Source organism: Myotis brandtii, unplaced genomic scaffold, assembly GCF_000412655.1.
Source record: "Myotis brandtii unplaced genomic scaffold, ASM41265v1 scaffold116, whole genome shotgun sequence".
Lineage (NCBI taxonomy): Eukaryota > Metazoa > Chordata > Mammalia > Chiroptera > Vespertilionidae > Myotis > Myotis brandtii.
In genome coordinates, this window is record NW_005354010.1 from 1,941,162 (window position 1) to 1,957,470 (window position 16,309).

General features: G+C 35.9%; 1 protein-coding gene across 1 annotated transcript in view; it reads right to left on the reverse strand.

The window, feature by feature from the left end:
• Positions 1-11,423, reverse strand: part of METTL21C (methyltransferase like 21C) — a 16,026-nt gene extending 4,603 nt beyond the window's left edge. Inside the window, exons 1-3 of the mRNA XM_014528367.1 lie at positions 10,901-11,423; positions 9,694-9,773; positions 80-246 (exon numbers count right to left, since the gene is read on the reverse strand). Coding sequence (XP_014383853.1) covers positions 80-246; positions 9,694-9,773; positions 10,901-10,947 — 294 coding nt within the window. The 5' untranslated portion in view covers positions 10,948-11,423. The remainder of the gene's footprint in view (positions 1-79; positions 247-9,693; positions 9,774-10,900) is intronic.
• Between the last annotated feature and the right edge of the window lie 4,886 nt (positions 11,424-16,309).

The following is a 16,309-nucleotide window of genomic DNA, read 5'->3' on the forward strand; positions in this document are numbered from 1 at the left end:
TTTTTCCAAATAGTACATAATAATGAACAAAACTGACTGAAAATAATTGAAATGTAACAAATTTTGTATGAAATTATACCGATGGCCAAACAACAGCACCATAACAATCCATGGCTTCAGTAATTCGAATCTCATGACCAACAAAATGAAATCCTTCCCAGGGGATAGTCGTTACTAGAGCTGGAAAAAAACACCTTGCCATGATCTCTGCAACCACTTCCTTGTCATCATTGTCTTCTCTGTCTCCTGAAAGGAAAAGAAAAAGGCAATTGTTCCAGTTGTGTTAGTAAGATAATGAAAAAGGAAAGCCTGATGGAAATGCAATGTTTCTACTTATTCTAAGTTACTTTTGAATATTCACTGACTTTAGGTGCAATGTACTAGTAAGGTAAACAAACTATTTGAAAATGACTCATGATGTAAGCTAACATTCCATACATCAGGATGGCAACATCTTTCTGATTTCACTGAAGTTGAAATCACCACTGTCCATTTCTGCAATGCTATGTGAAACAAATGTTAATATAGTTTTTAAAAGCAATATATTTTAAGGCAACTCAATGTTCAACTAGGACAAAAGAAATATTGGTGATGGAATATAAGAACCCAACTATTCACATTGGCTGTATAATGCATTTTCAGTTATTTCAGTAATGCATATCCTTTATGACTTGCCTTTATTTAGATAAAAAATATTTAACACCATCCAACAATATTCTCTTGTACTATTTTATTATTACTTATGTTTATGTTATTTTGGGGGGGGGCATAACTCATGGTACTATAACATCAACAACATTGCACAAAGTTAATTAGCAACATTAACTACCAATTACTGAGCACTTTTTTCACATGTCAGCCCATGTTAAATACATTGTATATTATATTTCATGTAATTTTTGCAACAAACCTTATAAGATATGCATTATTCTTTGCACTTTTACAGATAAAAAACTAGGACTCAGAGAGTCATACAACCTGTAAATAAAGGAGCCAAAAAGGAGCTCCTTTTTTGGTTGTTCCAAACTAAACTACTAAAAAGATGTAATTTAAAAAGAACTTAATAGTCCCAAAGAATTTACAAACTATTTATGGACCAAGATATACACCTCTCTCTAAGCCTCCAATTTCTTATTTGTAAAATGGGAAATATAGAAAAACATACATCAAAAAGTGTTGGGAGATTGGAAATAAGATGATGCATGCAAAGCACTTAGCACCTTGTCTACAATTACAGGTGGCTCAACATATTATTGTTATTATTATTGTTGTTACAGCTTTTATGATATTTTGGTTATAAAACTAAATGATAAAATAAGATCAGCATGTAATAAAAAATAATTGATTGCGCGATATGGAATTGTACAACTGAAAATTCCATAGTCACTCATAGAAGCAGAGAGTAGAATGGGCAGGGCCTGGGAGGTGGGAAAAATGAGGAGATGCTGATCAAAGGGTACAAAATCTTGGTTACACAAGATGAATAAGTTCTGGATATCTAATGTTTAGCATGGTAACTATAGTTAATAATAAGGTATTAAATACTTAAAATTTACTGAGAGTAGACCTTTAGTATTCTCACCACACACACACACAAGAAAATGTTAACTGTGAGGTGATGGATATGCTAGTTTGATTATGGTATTCATTTCCCAATGTGTAAAACAAGTTGTACCTCTTAAATATATACAATTATACTGCAATAATGCTGGGGGGGGTGGATTCTACAGTTAAATAAAAAAGGGGAAATCACTGTGGTGGAGGTTACTCAGGGATGGCTTCATAAAGAAAGTGTGTCTTAGGTTTAACCTATCTAACATAAGATTTGAATTCATAGAGAAACTATTTCTTTCTTACACCAATCCCTGGTCCTTCAAGTCTTGTCTTTGTTCTTTGCCACTTCCCTGACCTCAACACTAATGAATCCAGGCTTAATTCTCCTCAGAAGAGAAGGTGGCAAATAAAGACTAAAGAACAATAAAGACTAAAAGGAACAAGTTTGTAATTCTTTAAAAGAGAAAGAGATAGGCAGAAAAGATTCATTTTAAAAATTTAAGCCACAAAAAACAAACAAACAAACAAAACCTTAAGCCAGAACATTTGTTCCTCGGTTGTTCCATTTACTTTTTCAACAAAACCATATGTATTGAAGGCCTGCTATGTGCCAGGCACTGAGCTAGATGATGGAAGACAGCTGTTAGCCAGACAGACATGGTTCTGCCCTCGGGAAAAAGTACAAATTCATAGACACAACTGTCTGAACTTCAGTAATACATGAGGTACCTCATGCCAACCCCATGAAGAATTGGATGTAAGTTCGTTTTTCCACAATACCCCCTTACGTACTTGGCTTTGGCTCCCACCTTTCTAATAAATGGGTGTTTGCAGCTTTGCTCTGATTAACATTTTTGTTACTGGTTTGACTGATGATAACAGTGTGATCAAATATTCAAATGATATGTGTAATGGGGAATTATAGTAGAAAACTGAATGTGAAACAAAATCTTGATGGGCTATAGCAGTGGATTGGACTTCATATGAAATTTGATAAAGACAAATATAAAGTCCACATTCAGGATGACTTATTTATGGAGGGGAAAAGATATATACATTTAATTGACCACAAGCTCAATATGAGACAAAAATAAAAATACAACTATCAACAAAGCTAAATAACCAGACCTTATTAACAATATAATTTTAAAACAAGGGATGTATAGAACTCTGTTCTATTTGAAAGTGCTCAGGTCATATTTGTAGCCCCATATTCAGTTTGGAAAGCCCCAGTTTAGAGGGCCACTGAAAACTGCAGCAACTGGGAGGTGAGGACTGTTGACCCTCAGCCCTATGAAGGCAGTTTTGGAAGATCAGCATTTTCATCAGAAAGAAGAAACAATCGAGGGAACACAAGAGTTATCACAAATTTGAAGGTGCAGCAAATAGAAGAGATTGGTGTGTGTGTGTGTGTGTGTGTGTGTGATGTTCTCAGAGAGCAGAATATGAACCCAAGGGAAATAATTACAATAAAGCAGATTTTTAACATTTTTCTAACGATCACACCTTTTCTAAAACAAAAGGGCTCGCCTCAAAAGGTAGTAAGTAATTAGTCACCAGAAGCTATCGAACAGAAACCAGAAGACTATTCTTTCTAGATATTAGGGATACACCAGGTTGATGTTTGGTCTAGCTGGACTAGGCCACTGTACAACTAAATTTCTATGACTCCATAAAAGAACTACATGACATCATGTGGAGAAGTGCTATCATAGAGATACAATGTGCTAAGGCAGTGGTCGGCAAACTGCGGCTCGCAAGCCACATGTGGTTCTTTGGCCCCTTGAGTGTGGCTCTTCCACAAAATACCACGTGCAGGCGTGCACGTACAGTGTGATTGAAACTTCGTGGCCCATGTGCAGAAGTCGGTATTTTGTGGAAGAGCCACACTCAAGGGGCCAAAGAGCCGCATGTGGCTCGCGAGCCGCTGTTTGCCAACCACTGTGCTAAGGAAATGTAGGAGAGAAAGTAAATAAAAGTAGACAAAAGGAAGCCAGTAGTGGAGAGAAAGAAATATCAGACTTTGGAAGGGAAGGAAGGAATGGGGAGTAAGATTCCTCAGTAGGCTGGAGAGAAGTGTTTCAAATGACAAGCTAAGATATGCATTCATTTATTCATTCAACAAGTATTCACTTAGTACTTACTAATTCCTACCCACTGTCTAGTGACTGAAAATGAAAAAATTCAAGGATACAGTCCTTGTGCTGGTGAACCTGACAGATGTGCAGAGAGAGACAGACAAATGGACAATGCAATGTTATATGGCAACTGTTAAAATGGAGGTGAAAGGAAAGCACAATGAAACACAAAAGAAGGAACACCATGTCAACCTGTGAAAGACATAGATGATTTCCTGTCCTAAATTATGTAACCCCTTAATAGAGTCCTGCTTAGGATCCATACAAAATCAAATATTCCCCAAAAGAATTCCAACTTCACTACACGCCACAGGAAGGGCCCAATCTACCATCCCACTCCACCAGGACCACAAACATCGATGGACTCTTGGCCGAGAGCAGAGAAAACAAAGAGATGAAAAATTGATATTCTTCAGCAAGAGCCCCTCTTCTAATATATTTCGCATTCACATTCACATTCAGGAAGAGCTATAAGAACCAAATAATATTAGTAATATGTTTTATTTTAACTTTAACTTTCATTTCACTATATTCACTTGCCTTGCTAAGATGAGGTGGGGCGGGTGCAATGTTTGCTGTGGAAGTTCTTTAGGGAAAAGCAGAGAACATTAATTGCTTCCTTGACCTTTAGCTGAATATACCCTCTTGGGCCTCCTTGCAAACTCCTTGTAAATGCAGCACTTCTTTGACAAGTCACCTAAGGTATCAGGGTTTAATAGATTTTTGAGTACACTAAATCCCAGGAGCATCTCCTAAAGTTCCAATCTTTGATATAAAAACTTTGCCAGTGAATATTTACTGCAACGAAGTGACATCTCTGACTTTGCACTTTCTTTTAAAGGTTAGTTGACCAGATTAGTGTTTTTGTTCTAAAAAGTACAGTGTGTCAACAAATAATTCCTAATTTTTTACTGTCTTCCTAAAATAGTTAGTTATTTCTTTTTAAGAATGACCACATCTTTATCTTTATAAGGAAGTGAGACTTGAAATATATATGTGAGTATACTATAAACGAAAATTACTTATACCCCAAAATAAAGGATCTTCAAAGAGATTTCATTAAACAATAACCACTAATAATTGCACATCCATTCTAAAAGATCACAATTCTACCTACTAGAAATGGTAATTCAAAATTAGTTACATGCCTATAATGACCACATATAATATATAAAACATTATCATGTTGAATAAAATTAAATTGACAATGTTTTATATCAATATTCTCTTTTGTACTTAAATGCTACTTGAATACTACAGTCATTCCACAAGAAGTAACAGGTAAAAATTAGCATAATTTATACAAAGAAACCAAAATATACTAAACTTGGCTACTTAACATAATTTGTCTAGATATTTGAGATTTTAAAAGAAAATATAGACACACATACAATTATTTCCACCTTAAAACTTTGACTGCTGTTTTTAAGCATTAACATCTATTTAAAGATTTTGAGGTAATAATTTTAATATTAGTTATTTATTTAAACCAAAAGACATGCTTGATATTAAATTTTAACAATATCATCATCCATTTAAGGCTGAGGATAAGAACCTCTGAACTGGAATCTAATAAAAAGAGCTGCACGTTGTGAGGATATCCCTAAAGTAGCCTTGTTGTAGTAAAAGGGAGAAATCTATGCTCCCAATATAATACACAAAAATCATGTCTCTCAAAGTGCATATGTAGTTATTTGTTGAATATGGGATTGGATCTTGAGATGATTAATAAATGAGTAGATTTGAAGAGGAATTGTCTCAAAAAAATTAATAGCATTATCATGCAATGAAATTTAATTTACAATTCTGAATAATAATTTTTACATACATATTCTCTCCTTGTTACCTTGCACTCAGGCCCCAGGACAAATAACTAAAACTGGATAATATTACACAAAATGATGAATCTTGGCTTTCTTCTGTGAAAAGCAGAAAACTCTTCATATCTGTACCTCTAGATAAACGCTATCTACTATAATCTTAGTGTATTATTTTATTAATGAATTTAGTATTGAAACATAAATATTAAAACAGATTGTAAATAAAACATAATCAAGATAGTATTACTATGTTGCTATCTTGAGCTTATCTATTTTAATGCTTTTTGATATAAAAAAAATCTTATCACCATTTCCTGCTACAAAATCTTTGCTGATAGTGAATAAAATCTACCAGGTGCTCTTGTTCTCCTGAGAATTAATTATGAAGTGAAAATTAGCAAGATTTTGCCACATTATGATGATGATTTTCTTAAGAGGAAAATCCTACAGAGATTTGACTTCCAAGGCTGAATTGCAGCAAGCCTTCAAAAATAAAGGCTCATCTATATTCTTTTTTATACTTTTAAGGTTAGTATCAACAATAATAAATGGAAGGGTCAGATCACAGAAATACACACACACACACACACACACACAGGTCCTTAACAGCTATGACAAGTGAATTTAAGCTTCCATTAGAGGGCTGTCATGAAAACCTGTCAGAAATTTTAAAGTAAAAAACCCTCAACTAAATGAAAGAGACTGTCATTCAGTTGAATCTTCTATTCAAACTTGAATGTCATTCTTCTTGAGAAATATCTAGAGATTAAAAAGAAGAAAGATGTTAAAGATATTTTCAGATTAGTCAGCTATGACAAATGAATTTAAGCTTCCATTAGAGGGCTGTCATGAAAACCTGTCAGAAATTTTAAAGTAAAAAACCCTCAACTAAATGAAAGAGACTGTCATTCAGTTGAATCTTCTATTCAAACTTGAATGTCATTCTTCTTGAGAAATATCTAGAGATTAAAAAGAAGAAAGATGTTAAAGATATTTTCAGATTAGTAGATGGTCACAAGCTAGCCTGAAAGATAGAATTCTGAATGCCTAGGTAATGTCAAGATTTGGGTCCTTATGTTGAAACTAACTCCTGAGATTTCACAAACATATTTTTTGTCTACATGTCTACTTAATTTCAAGAATTTACAGAGGCTGTAACTTTAATCAAGTGGATTAAGTGATACTACATTTAAGAAGAAAAAAATTCATCTTTTACTGAGACTCCTCAGGATGCATTGGGGGGAAAAAATAGTTGGACTCAAAGTCTGCTGCTGGGATGACAGTGGGAAGAGACAAATAAACAAATGCCAGTGAAGTATAATAAGTGCAATAAAAGAAATATTTCCAAATTGCTATGGTAAACATCACTGGTTGGTCAGATTAGAGAAGCATTCTCAAGGAGACATTTGAGCTAAGTTGGAGGGATGAGGAAGGCTGCCAGGCAGAAAAGGAAAAAAGTAAAGTCAAGGAAGATGAAACATCCACCAAGGCTGGAAACAGGCTTGGAGAGTCATCATATATCTGGGGAGCGGATGCATGTTGGGGTGTTATAGAAAATAAGCCTGAAAAAGCAGGTGAGATCAGATCTGTGGGCAATGCTGACCTTTGTTCTATATGGTGAGGTGGAGTCAATAAAGATCATTAGAACAAAAAATAACATGATCAAATTTGATATTTAAAAACTTACCTCTGATCCCACTTATATGTGGAATCTAATGAACAAACGAAATGAACAAACAAAATAGATCCAGAGACAAGGAAGCATGTAACAGACTGAGGATTCTCAGAGGAAAGGGGTGGGAAAGATTAACCAAAGAACTTATCCTATATAATAAAAGCCTAATATGCTAAGTGTCTGGTCGGCTGTTCAACCAATCGAAGTGTAATATGCTAATGATATGCTAAAGCCACTCAACCACTCACTATGATGTGCACTGACCACCAGGGGGAAGACAGTCGACTGGTCAACCAGTCACTATGACGTGCACTAACCAGCAGGCGCTTCAATCGGTAGGTTAGCTTGCTGCTGGGCTCCAGACAATCAGGACTGAGCAAGACGAGCTGGACATGCCCTAAAGACCTCCCACGGTCCCTCCCTGGCCTGCACCCTCTCACAATCCGGGACCCCTTGGGGGATGTCAGAGAGCCGGTTTTGGCCTGATCCCACAGGCCAGGCCAAGGGACCCCCACTGTGCACAAATTCATGCACCGGGCCTCTACAATGTATATATGCATAACCCATGGACACAGACAATGGTGCTGTGAAGGCCTGGGGAGGTTGAGGAAGTAGGGAGGAGGGAGTCAAAGGGGGAACATCTGTAATACTTTCAACAATAAAGATAAATTTTTTAAAAAGAAATAAAGGGCAGATTTTTTAAATAAGAAAAAACAAAACAAAACAAAAAACAAACAGTTACCTCTGGCAGCAGCAACTGAAGGCTAAATTAGAAGCTCATTAGAAGACATACAATAATCTAGACAAAAGATGGGAAAGAGTCTGAACTAAGGAGCAGCATTGGGTCTAGGAGTCAAGTATGAATTTGTGAGCTTTTGAAGTAGTAGTAGACCATCCCTAAGGGCAACAATTGACATTCAAACTTGACATTTAAACCTTACTTTGGAAGATATCGGATACAGATTGTTATATTTAAGTTATTTTTATTCAATATGTGGGAAATTTATTAGTCTTATTTAGCATATATTTATTCAGTTTACTTCACGTAAATGTGTTGATGAATGAATCTTTAGTAATTATATGTGTGATGGTACTCTAACTGGTATATTGAACATATTGCTTCCAACTATAGTTTGATATGTTTCTTAAATAGCAATATAATTGCCCTGCTGGTGTGGCTCAGTGATTGAGCATTGACCCATGAACCAGGAGGCCATAGTAAGTCGTGATAATAACATGAAATAAAACACTTTATGTCATGCTAAGTCTTGATTTTACCCTATAAAAATTAAAGAGGCAGTGAATAATTTTAAAATAAGGCAAATGTGGCAAGATTTGAATTTTTTTATTATTCATGTTGTAAAATATTTTAATACTAGTTCTGTCTCAACCTTACCTTGAACTTCTTTCGTTTCCTTCATAATGTGCCAAATTATGGAACACACAGATGATACCAAGCACTGTTGATAATGATGTAATTGTATTCATAAACTGCACAGAAATTGCTTCTTCATTCAAATCACCTAAATGGCTGGATTCTCTAAGTGATTACAACTTTACATGTTTAGATTTACAAAAACCACTACAGGAAAACCATTAGTGTTTAAGCCACATAGGCTGCCAACACTGGGCATACACCCTCCTCTCGTGGCCTAGAAACATGCTCACCGAGGTAAAGGCCACCTGGTATGCCTAAAAAAAGGAAAAAATAGGGCTATAGCTCTTAGAAAACATCCACAGTGTATAGATAAAGGAGATAGAGAAAGAAGCCAAAATAATAAAATGTATACTACAAAAACATGGTAATAATTCTTCTAGTCTATGGCAAGAGTGTATGTCTGCACTTTTTATCTCAAAATAATGGGGATAATTATATGACATAATCCAGCAAAGCCACACTATTTAAGATGATGTAAAAATGGTGGGTCCATTTCAAATAACTACACTGGTAGTAGAATTCAAATTTAAATTCTCCTTTCACCAAGAGGTCAATTACATTCTGTATAAATTTGCCTTTAACTAATACATCAGAGGGACCATAAACAAAGGTGAGAAATGTTTTCATAGTATAAAATCATCTTTCATCCAAGCATGAGTAAAAACATGTAGTTTTACATAAGACTTCTTATCTCCCTAACAATCTTCTTATCTGAAATAAAGTAACTCAGAGATCACAATCACATGTATAGCACTTGGGAAAAGAATTATTCCATTTTTGCAGATTAAAAAAAAAATAGATATTTAGCAAGACTATATATTTAATTTATTGTCTTCAAAATTACCTTTAACATATCATCAGGACTGTAGGGATATCAGTAAACACTGAACACTATTAGAGATATGTACAGGTTAGCAAACACAAGCCAAGATATAATATGTAATTGATAAAAGTCCTAGCTCTATTTAAGACACTAATGAACACTGAAAAGGTAAGGTTTTGTGTTCTGTTAGTTGTTTATCATCTTCCAATTAGTCAAATTACATAAAGAAACATAAAATAATTTACCTTTTTGAGCTTCTGGATCCATTAAGCGATGAACTAATGGATGACCATATATTGATATTTTCCTGATCACTGCTTGAAAACTAGGCAAATAATACATTAAAATGTCAAATAGTAGCAATTAATTCAAAATGTGTTGAATGCTTTTATATTTACATAATAAAGCTTAACTTCAAATATAGCAGAAACATATTAAAATCACATATATTAATAAATCATGCTTTAAGGAATACCATGGAAACACAATCTATCTAGTACAAATAAAAAAATTCAAACAAAGGCTTCAAAGTCAGAAATTTTAGAAGCAACTGGAGAAATAAAACATTCCTCACCAGAGACTAACTCAGCTATCACAAGAAAGACATCATCTTTATCTTTAATTTCTTTATTGGTCAAGTTATTACAAATGTGTCTTCATCCCCCCATTAACCCTCAACCTCCCCCACCCCCTCATGCTCTCATCCCCCTGTTGTCTGTATCCATTGGTTTGGCTTATATGTATGCATACAAGTCCTTTGGTTAAGACATCATCTTTATATTGACTAGTTACATAGCAATCTTAAAAGAGGTAATTAAAGCATTGGGAGAAAATTGGTTTCATTCAGTGTAGTAAAAACCATAGTATTCATCTAAAATAAAGCTTCCTACATAGTAATAAATTCAAAGTTCACATGGTTCCCATCAATGTGTCATTAGCACATACCCAATGTCAAATAGCCCTCCTGACAAATGGTCTTCTGAGTAGCTTCTAATTTAAAGAATCCATACCATCTCAGCAAACATATTTAAAACTGAAGAGATTAAAGTATTTTATGCCTCTCAAATAGAGCATATCATGTGAATTAGCTTAAACGAACTGTTATTCCAACTTTGGAAAGCAATGATTTGATCTTGTATCTCAGTTTTAAGTCATAATAATCACTATACTATCATTAATTTTTTAGCACTCCTTTCTTCCAAGGATCCCAAAACATTTTTCATAGCCATCACATTTTCTTTACAGTAAGTTAGAAGACAAATTATTTCCCCTACAGTTTACAAATAAGGAAAAACCAAAGGTTAAATTACATGCCTGAGGTTACATAGCTAAACTATAGCAAGAGTGGTCACACATCTTGTTCCCAGTTTAGTTTCTCTTCCATTAAAGAGAGCATTCTTTATTATACGTGTCTGCCTGAAGGTCAACATTTACTAAATGTTAAGTCTGGACATACCTAAACGAGTTAGCTGAATTTCTGGAAGGTTAAAAAGAATCATCCACAACTTTTGTTTTGCTGATGAGACCTCTGATGGTGCCTGAAAGGCGAGCACGCAGTTTGCTACTGTACACACTGGCAGCAATTCCTCGAGTCCTTGCAGAAGGGATTAGGATCCTGACAGCTGCAGCTCAGAGCCTCTGGTTATATAGCAATGAGGTCGGAACGCCCATGAATAAGGGGCCTGAAGAACAGTAGAAATATTCCATGTAAGTGTCTCATGAATACAGCTAAGGTTAAATAGGTGAATATAAATCACTCTTGCAAGTGACTGAAGATTATTTGGGCGAAGCGATCCATCTTTTAATTTGATGCCAAAAGTTATTTAAGACTTCAGTTACGACATTCTGAGAAACCGAGGCTACGTATTTTTCATGTCACCTGTCTGGGTGCAAGCATCGTTCTTAGCATCAGAATGTTTTTGAATGTGTGCTGTTGTGCTCTGGACGCAGGAATCAAATTACCAGGATTCCTTCCTACTCAGAATAGGAAGGCTAAGGGTTGTGTCCACCCGTTCACCTGCACATTTGCTTGCGGAGTAGCATTTAAGAGTACACTTAAATATCCCTGTTCACTGAAAACATATTTCTAAAATTAAATTAATTGGGATAACTGGTTAATAATTTTCAGGTGTAAATTATAATTCAACATCTCTGCACTCCATTGCATGCTCACTACCTGAAGTTGTTTCCTTCTGTTACCATATATTTGACCCCTTTACCCACTTCGCTCTGCCCACCCAACCCCCTTTTCTCTCTGGTAACCACCATTCTGTTGTCTCTACGAGTTTGTTAGTTCATTTGTTACTTTTTAAAAATATATATTTTATTGATTTTTTACAGAGAGGGAGAGGGAATAGAGAGTTAGAAACATCAATGAGAGAGAAACATCGATCAGCTGCCTCCTGCACACTCCCTACTGGGTATGTGCCCGCAACCAAGGTACGTGCCCTTGACTGGAATCGAACCTGGGACCCTTGAGTCCGCAGGCCGACGCTCTATCCATTGAGCCAAACTGGTTAGGGCTCATTTGTTACTTTTTGTTTTATATTCCACATAAGTGAAATACATTTTTGTCCTCTTCCATCTGATTTATTTCATCATATGGCAGTTCTAGTCTTAATGAAAATACCCTTAATAGTAAGTTATTATGGGTAACAAAACCAATGTTGTAAAGTTCAATAAACTCAGGAGTGTAAATGCAGGTCCTAAGAAATACTTTACATACCATAATGTATACAAAGTTGAATTGAGGTCAAGTTAATATATAGGACAGGACTAGTGGTCTGGGAGCCCAATTTTAGTTATTCCTGTCAATAATCAGCTTGTGATTTTTAGGCATTATTGTAATGTGTTTCTTGGCTTCCTCATCTATAAAACAGGATTATAAATAACACACAATATATTTGTTGGATGAGTGTAATAGCTGAAAAACATTCTGGAAACTGCAAATTCCTAAACAATTTAAACTTATTCATAGGCAGTTAATTCTAGGCAGAGGGCATTCTCTCTTTATGGCTCTTTTAAAAACAAGAATGAAGACTCATTTAGTGAATAAAAATCACCTTTTTCAAGGATCTATTTTAAAGGTTATGAAACCTCATTGATGGATTTCCTAAGAGGCAGAATTCTTAAATCATCTAAAGCAGTGATTTTCAATCTTTTTCATCTTATGGCACACATAAACTACTAAAATTCTGCAACACACCAAAAAAATATTTTTTTTTGCTGATCTGACAAAACATAGGTATAATTTTTTAAATATCTTTTATTGATTTCAGAGAGGGCAAGATAGAAACATCAATGATGAGAGAGAATATTGATTGGCTGCCTCTTGCATGGCCCCTTCTGGAGATCGAGCCCGCAACCTGGGCATGTGCCCTGACCGGGAATCAAACCATGATCTCCTGGTTCATAGGTCGACATTCAACCACTGACCCAAACCAGCTGGGCAAAATAGGTATAATTTTAATTCATTCACACTGGATGGTTACTGTGTTGCCTATTGTCTTTTTTATTTTATTTTATTTTTTTTACAATCTAAGGAGAGGTCAGGTATCAATGTTTTAAGAATTCTTGCAGCACACCAGTTGAAAATCTGTGATCTAAATTGATATGACAATGATTATCTTAATTATATTGCACTGTTTAAAAAAGACATAGAGACTTCTGCCTCCAGCTTTATGTAGCTTATGGCTCTGCTTATATTGAGAATTAGAAAAGCAGATTTTAAACTCTTCCTATCTCTCTCAAACACACACACACACACACACACACACAAACTAGAAGGCATCAGAGAGCTGCTAAGACAGATAAGAATTCCATACTTTTGCTGATTATTGGTGCAAAGGGGCTGAGAAGTCAAAGAGAGGACAAGGAAGGGAAGGATGCCAGAAGAGTTTAAGGCAATCACACAAAACTGGGAAGACAAAAGAATAGTGTTTGAGCTGGCAAGGCAGCCAGGAATTGTGAGTCCAAGACCCCAGAAAGGGACAGAGAAGAAAGCCTGATATGACACTCAAGATATTTTGCTCAGTAAGATGCTCAGAGCAAGAGGCTAATTTTCTAGGCATAAAGTGGGTAAAAGCAAAGCAAAGCTCAAAAGAAGAGAAACACCTGGCTGTCAGTGGTACCTTTCAAAAATTACTTTTTAGGAAATGGGGGGGGGGGGGGGGGGGGGGGAAGATGTAGTCTTACAAAGAATATGAATTCACTCAGTTTATATTCAAATGAGGTGACCTTACCCTCTGCTGCCTGCCAGAACACCTTCTGGAATCCTCTCTAGAGGAAGATCTAGGCCATCTACAACAAGTTTTAATGAACAATGTCCAGCATTCAGACAAAATTTATTAGCCATACCAAGAAAGAGACAATAGAAACCCAGAGGTAACCCAGATACTATAGCTGTTTTATAAAGACTTCAACGTAATGGTGATTAAAATGTTCAAAAATTGATGACAAGAATTACACCAGAGAACTGGAATCTATAAAAATGAGCCAAATAGAACTGAAAATATAAGAAATATAATGCTCAATAGATGCAAATGCAGAGAAAGCTAATGAAAATATTAATGAGCTGAAAGATAATTTTGAAAAAACTGTATACAATGGTAATCATCCTAAATTAAGTTATAGGTATACCAACTTGCTTTGAATAATGATAAATCTGCTTTGCTGAAGTTTGTTTTAAATAGGCTATTTTATAAGTAAAACAGCACTTTGAATTTCAAATTAGATTTTATACTAGATGGGTTTTCATACTAGATGGGTGAATTTGGTAAAGCTGGTTAACATCTCTACGAGGTTCTTCCACTCGGCTGGCATGGCTCAGTGGTTGAGCATCGACCTAGGAACCAGGAGGTCACGGTTCGATTCCCAGTCAGGGCACATGTCCAGGTTGTGGGCTCAATCCCCCGTGGCGGGTGGGGGGCAGGAAGCAGTCAATGATTCTCTCATCATTGATGTTCCTAGCTCACTCTTCCTTCTCCCTTCCTCTCTGAAATCAAAACATATTAAAAAATAGGTGCTTCCCTTATAAAAGGATATACCTTGGTCCCAAGTTTTGAGGAAAAAAGGATATAATATCAAACTGTCCTAGAAATACTGTACCTATGGCATAAGCTAATAGTCCTGAATATTGCTTTTCCCCCTCTTCCTGAGTACATGACATTTTTGAGTATTTCTAGTAGATTCTGACTATGATGCTCAATTCAGGTCAACAGAATGGAAGTGAAAGTGATTTTTCTAGTCACCTTTAACATAAGACATTCTGCTTGCCCTGGACTTTGGTTCTTTCCTCTTCCAGCAAGTAGAAATGCAGATGTAGTGTGACCCAGCTGACCACTCAAGTAAGACTAGGTAATGGCTGAACCTGAGACCTGAATAACTCATGGTACACAACTGCATAACCAGTTCAGATGGGCCAGACCACTGAGTAAGAGGTAATGTTCCAGCTTGTTCAGGCCACTGTATATGAACATCTCTGTTACAGCAGCTTAGCCTTCATGCCAGCTATTACAGGGCAAAACAAATGTAAATTAATCAAAGGCAACAAAATTAATTTCTTTAGCAGGATGACTATCCTACCTACAAACACATATGTGGGAAACTCCCCATTATAAGTAGTTTTGAGAAATGAGAAAAACATAGTCAATTTGCCCCACTCCCAAAACTGTTCTGCTTCAAATACCTCCACAGAAAAGAAGCATTAAGACAAGTTTATTTGTATGGAAGTTATTTTTGACTTTAGAAGAAGGCTGCTAGAGAAGACTGACAGAAGCAGAAGACATATTTCAAATTAGAAAGGGATAGTGAGCAAAGAAAAACAGCAGCTGTAGTCCAAGTATTTGGGGAGTTGGGCTGAAAGGTAAGTAAGTGAGAGCCTATAAAAAGCACCCAGGGGTCATTCAAAGATTGTTAAAAGGTATTTATTTGTATTTAGCTTCCATTATTGAAGATTTTCAACTATTTAAAGACTTAGGGAAGGAAATAAAGATGGAAATACCAAAATGCCAGAAAAGGCACAGTAAGCACAAACTTACCTTGGCTGGGCCACTTGGTTAACAATAATCAACCTCTAGAAGCCACTCATAAAGTTAACCCACCTACACCTGTTCAACTACAGCCCTGAACCCCAACCCCCGCCCCGGCCACCTTTACACAGAAGTTAGCTTGGAACAACTGAAGAACTTTAAAAGGAGAACATCACAGTACAGAGGTTACCATACAGGTAATGCTCACAGGTGGAATCATGCACCCCATTAATGTCTCCTAATCACAGCAGATATACTCAAGTATGCTGCAGCAGTGAGGTTCTGTCTTGCTATCCTTTTAAGTGGACCCTGAGGGAAATGGGAAGCAGTGGGTGACAAGATTGTGTAGTTGAATGTAACTGCCACTGCTGTGAAATGAGAAATAAGGATATTTTTCTCCTCATCTAGGTTGGAAAGTCAGAGGGATGTGTATTAAGAGTGAATATTGATCAATATAAATCCTTTTTCCTTTTTTCTAATGTTGTCAGAAAGCATCAGGCATTGTACAATAACAAAAATATGAACAAAGCCTGTGAGTACAAGGAAATATTCAATGAGGTTAAAAGAAAAAACACTAGAAAAATGTAACACATTGAAAAATAAACGAGGTTAAAAAAAACACTAGAAAAATGTAACACATTGAAAAATAAATACGTGCCAATTTAATTTTTATTTTTTAAATTTATTTTTTATTTTTAGAGGTAGTGGAAGGAAGGGAAAGAGACTGAGAGAAACATTGCTGTCACATCAATTGGTTGCCTCCCACACACACCCCCACCTGGGGCCAAGGATTGAGCCTGCAACCAAGGTATATGCCCTTGACTGAAGTTGA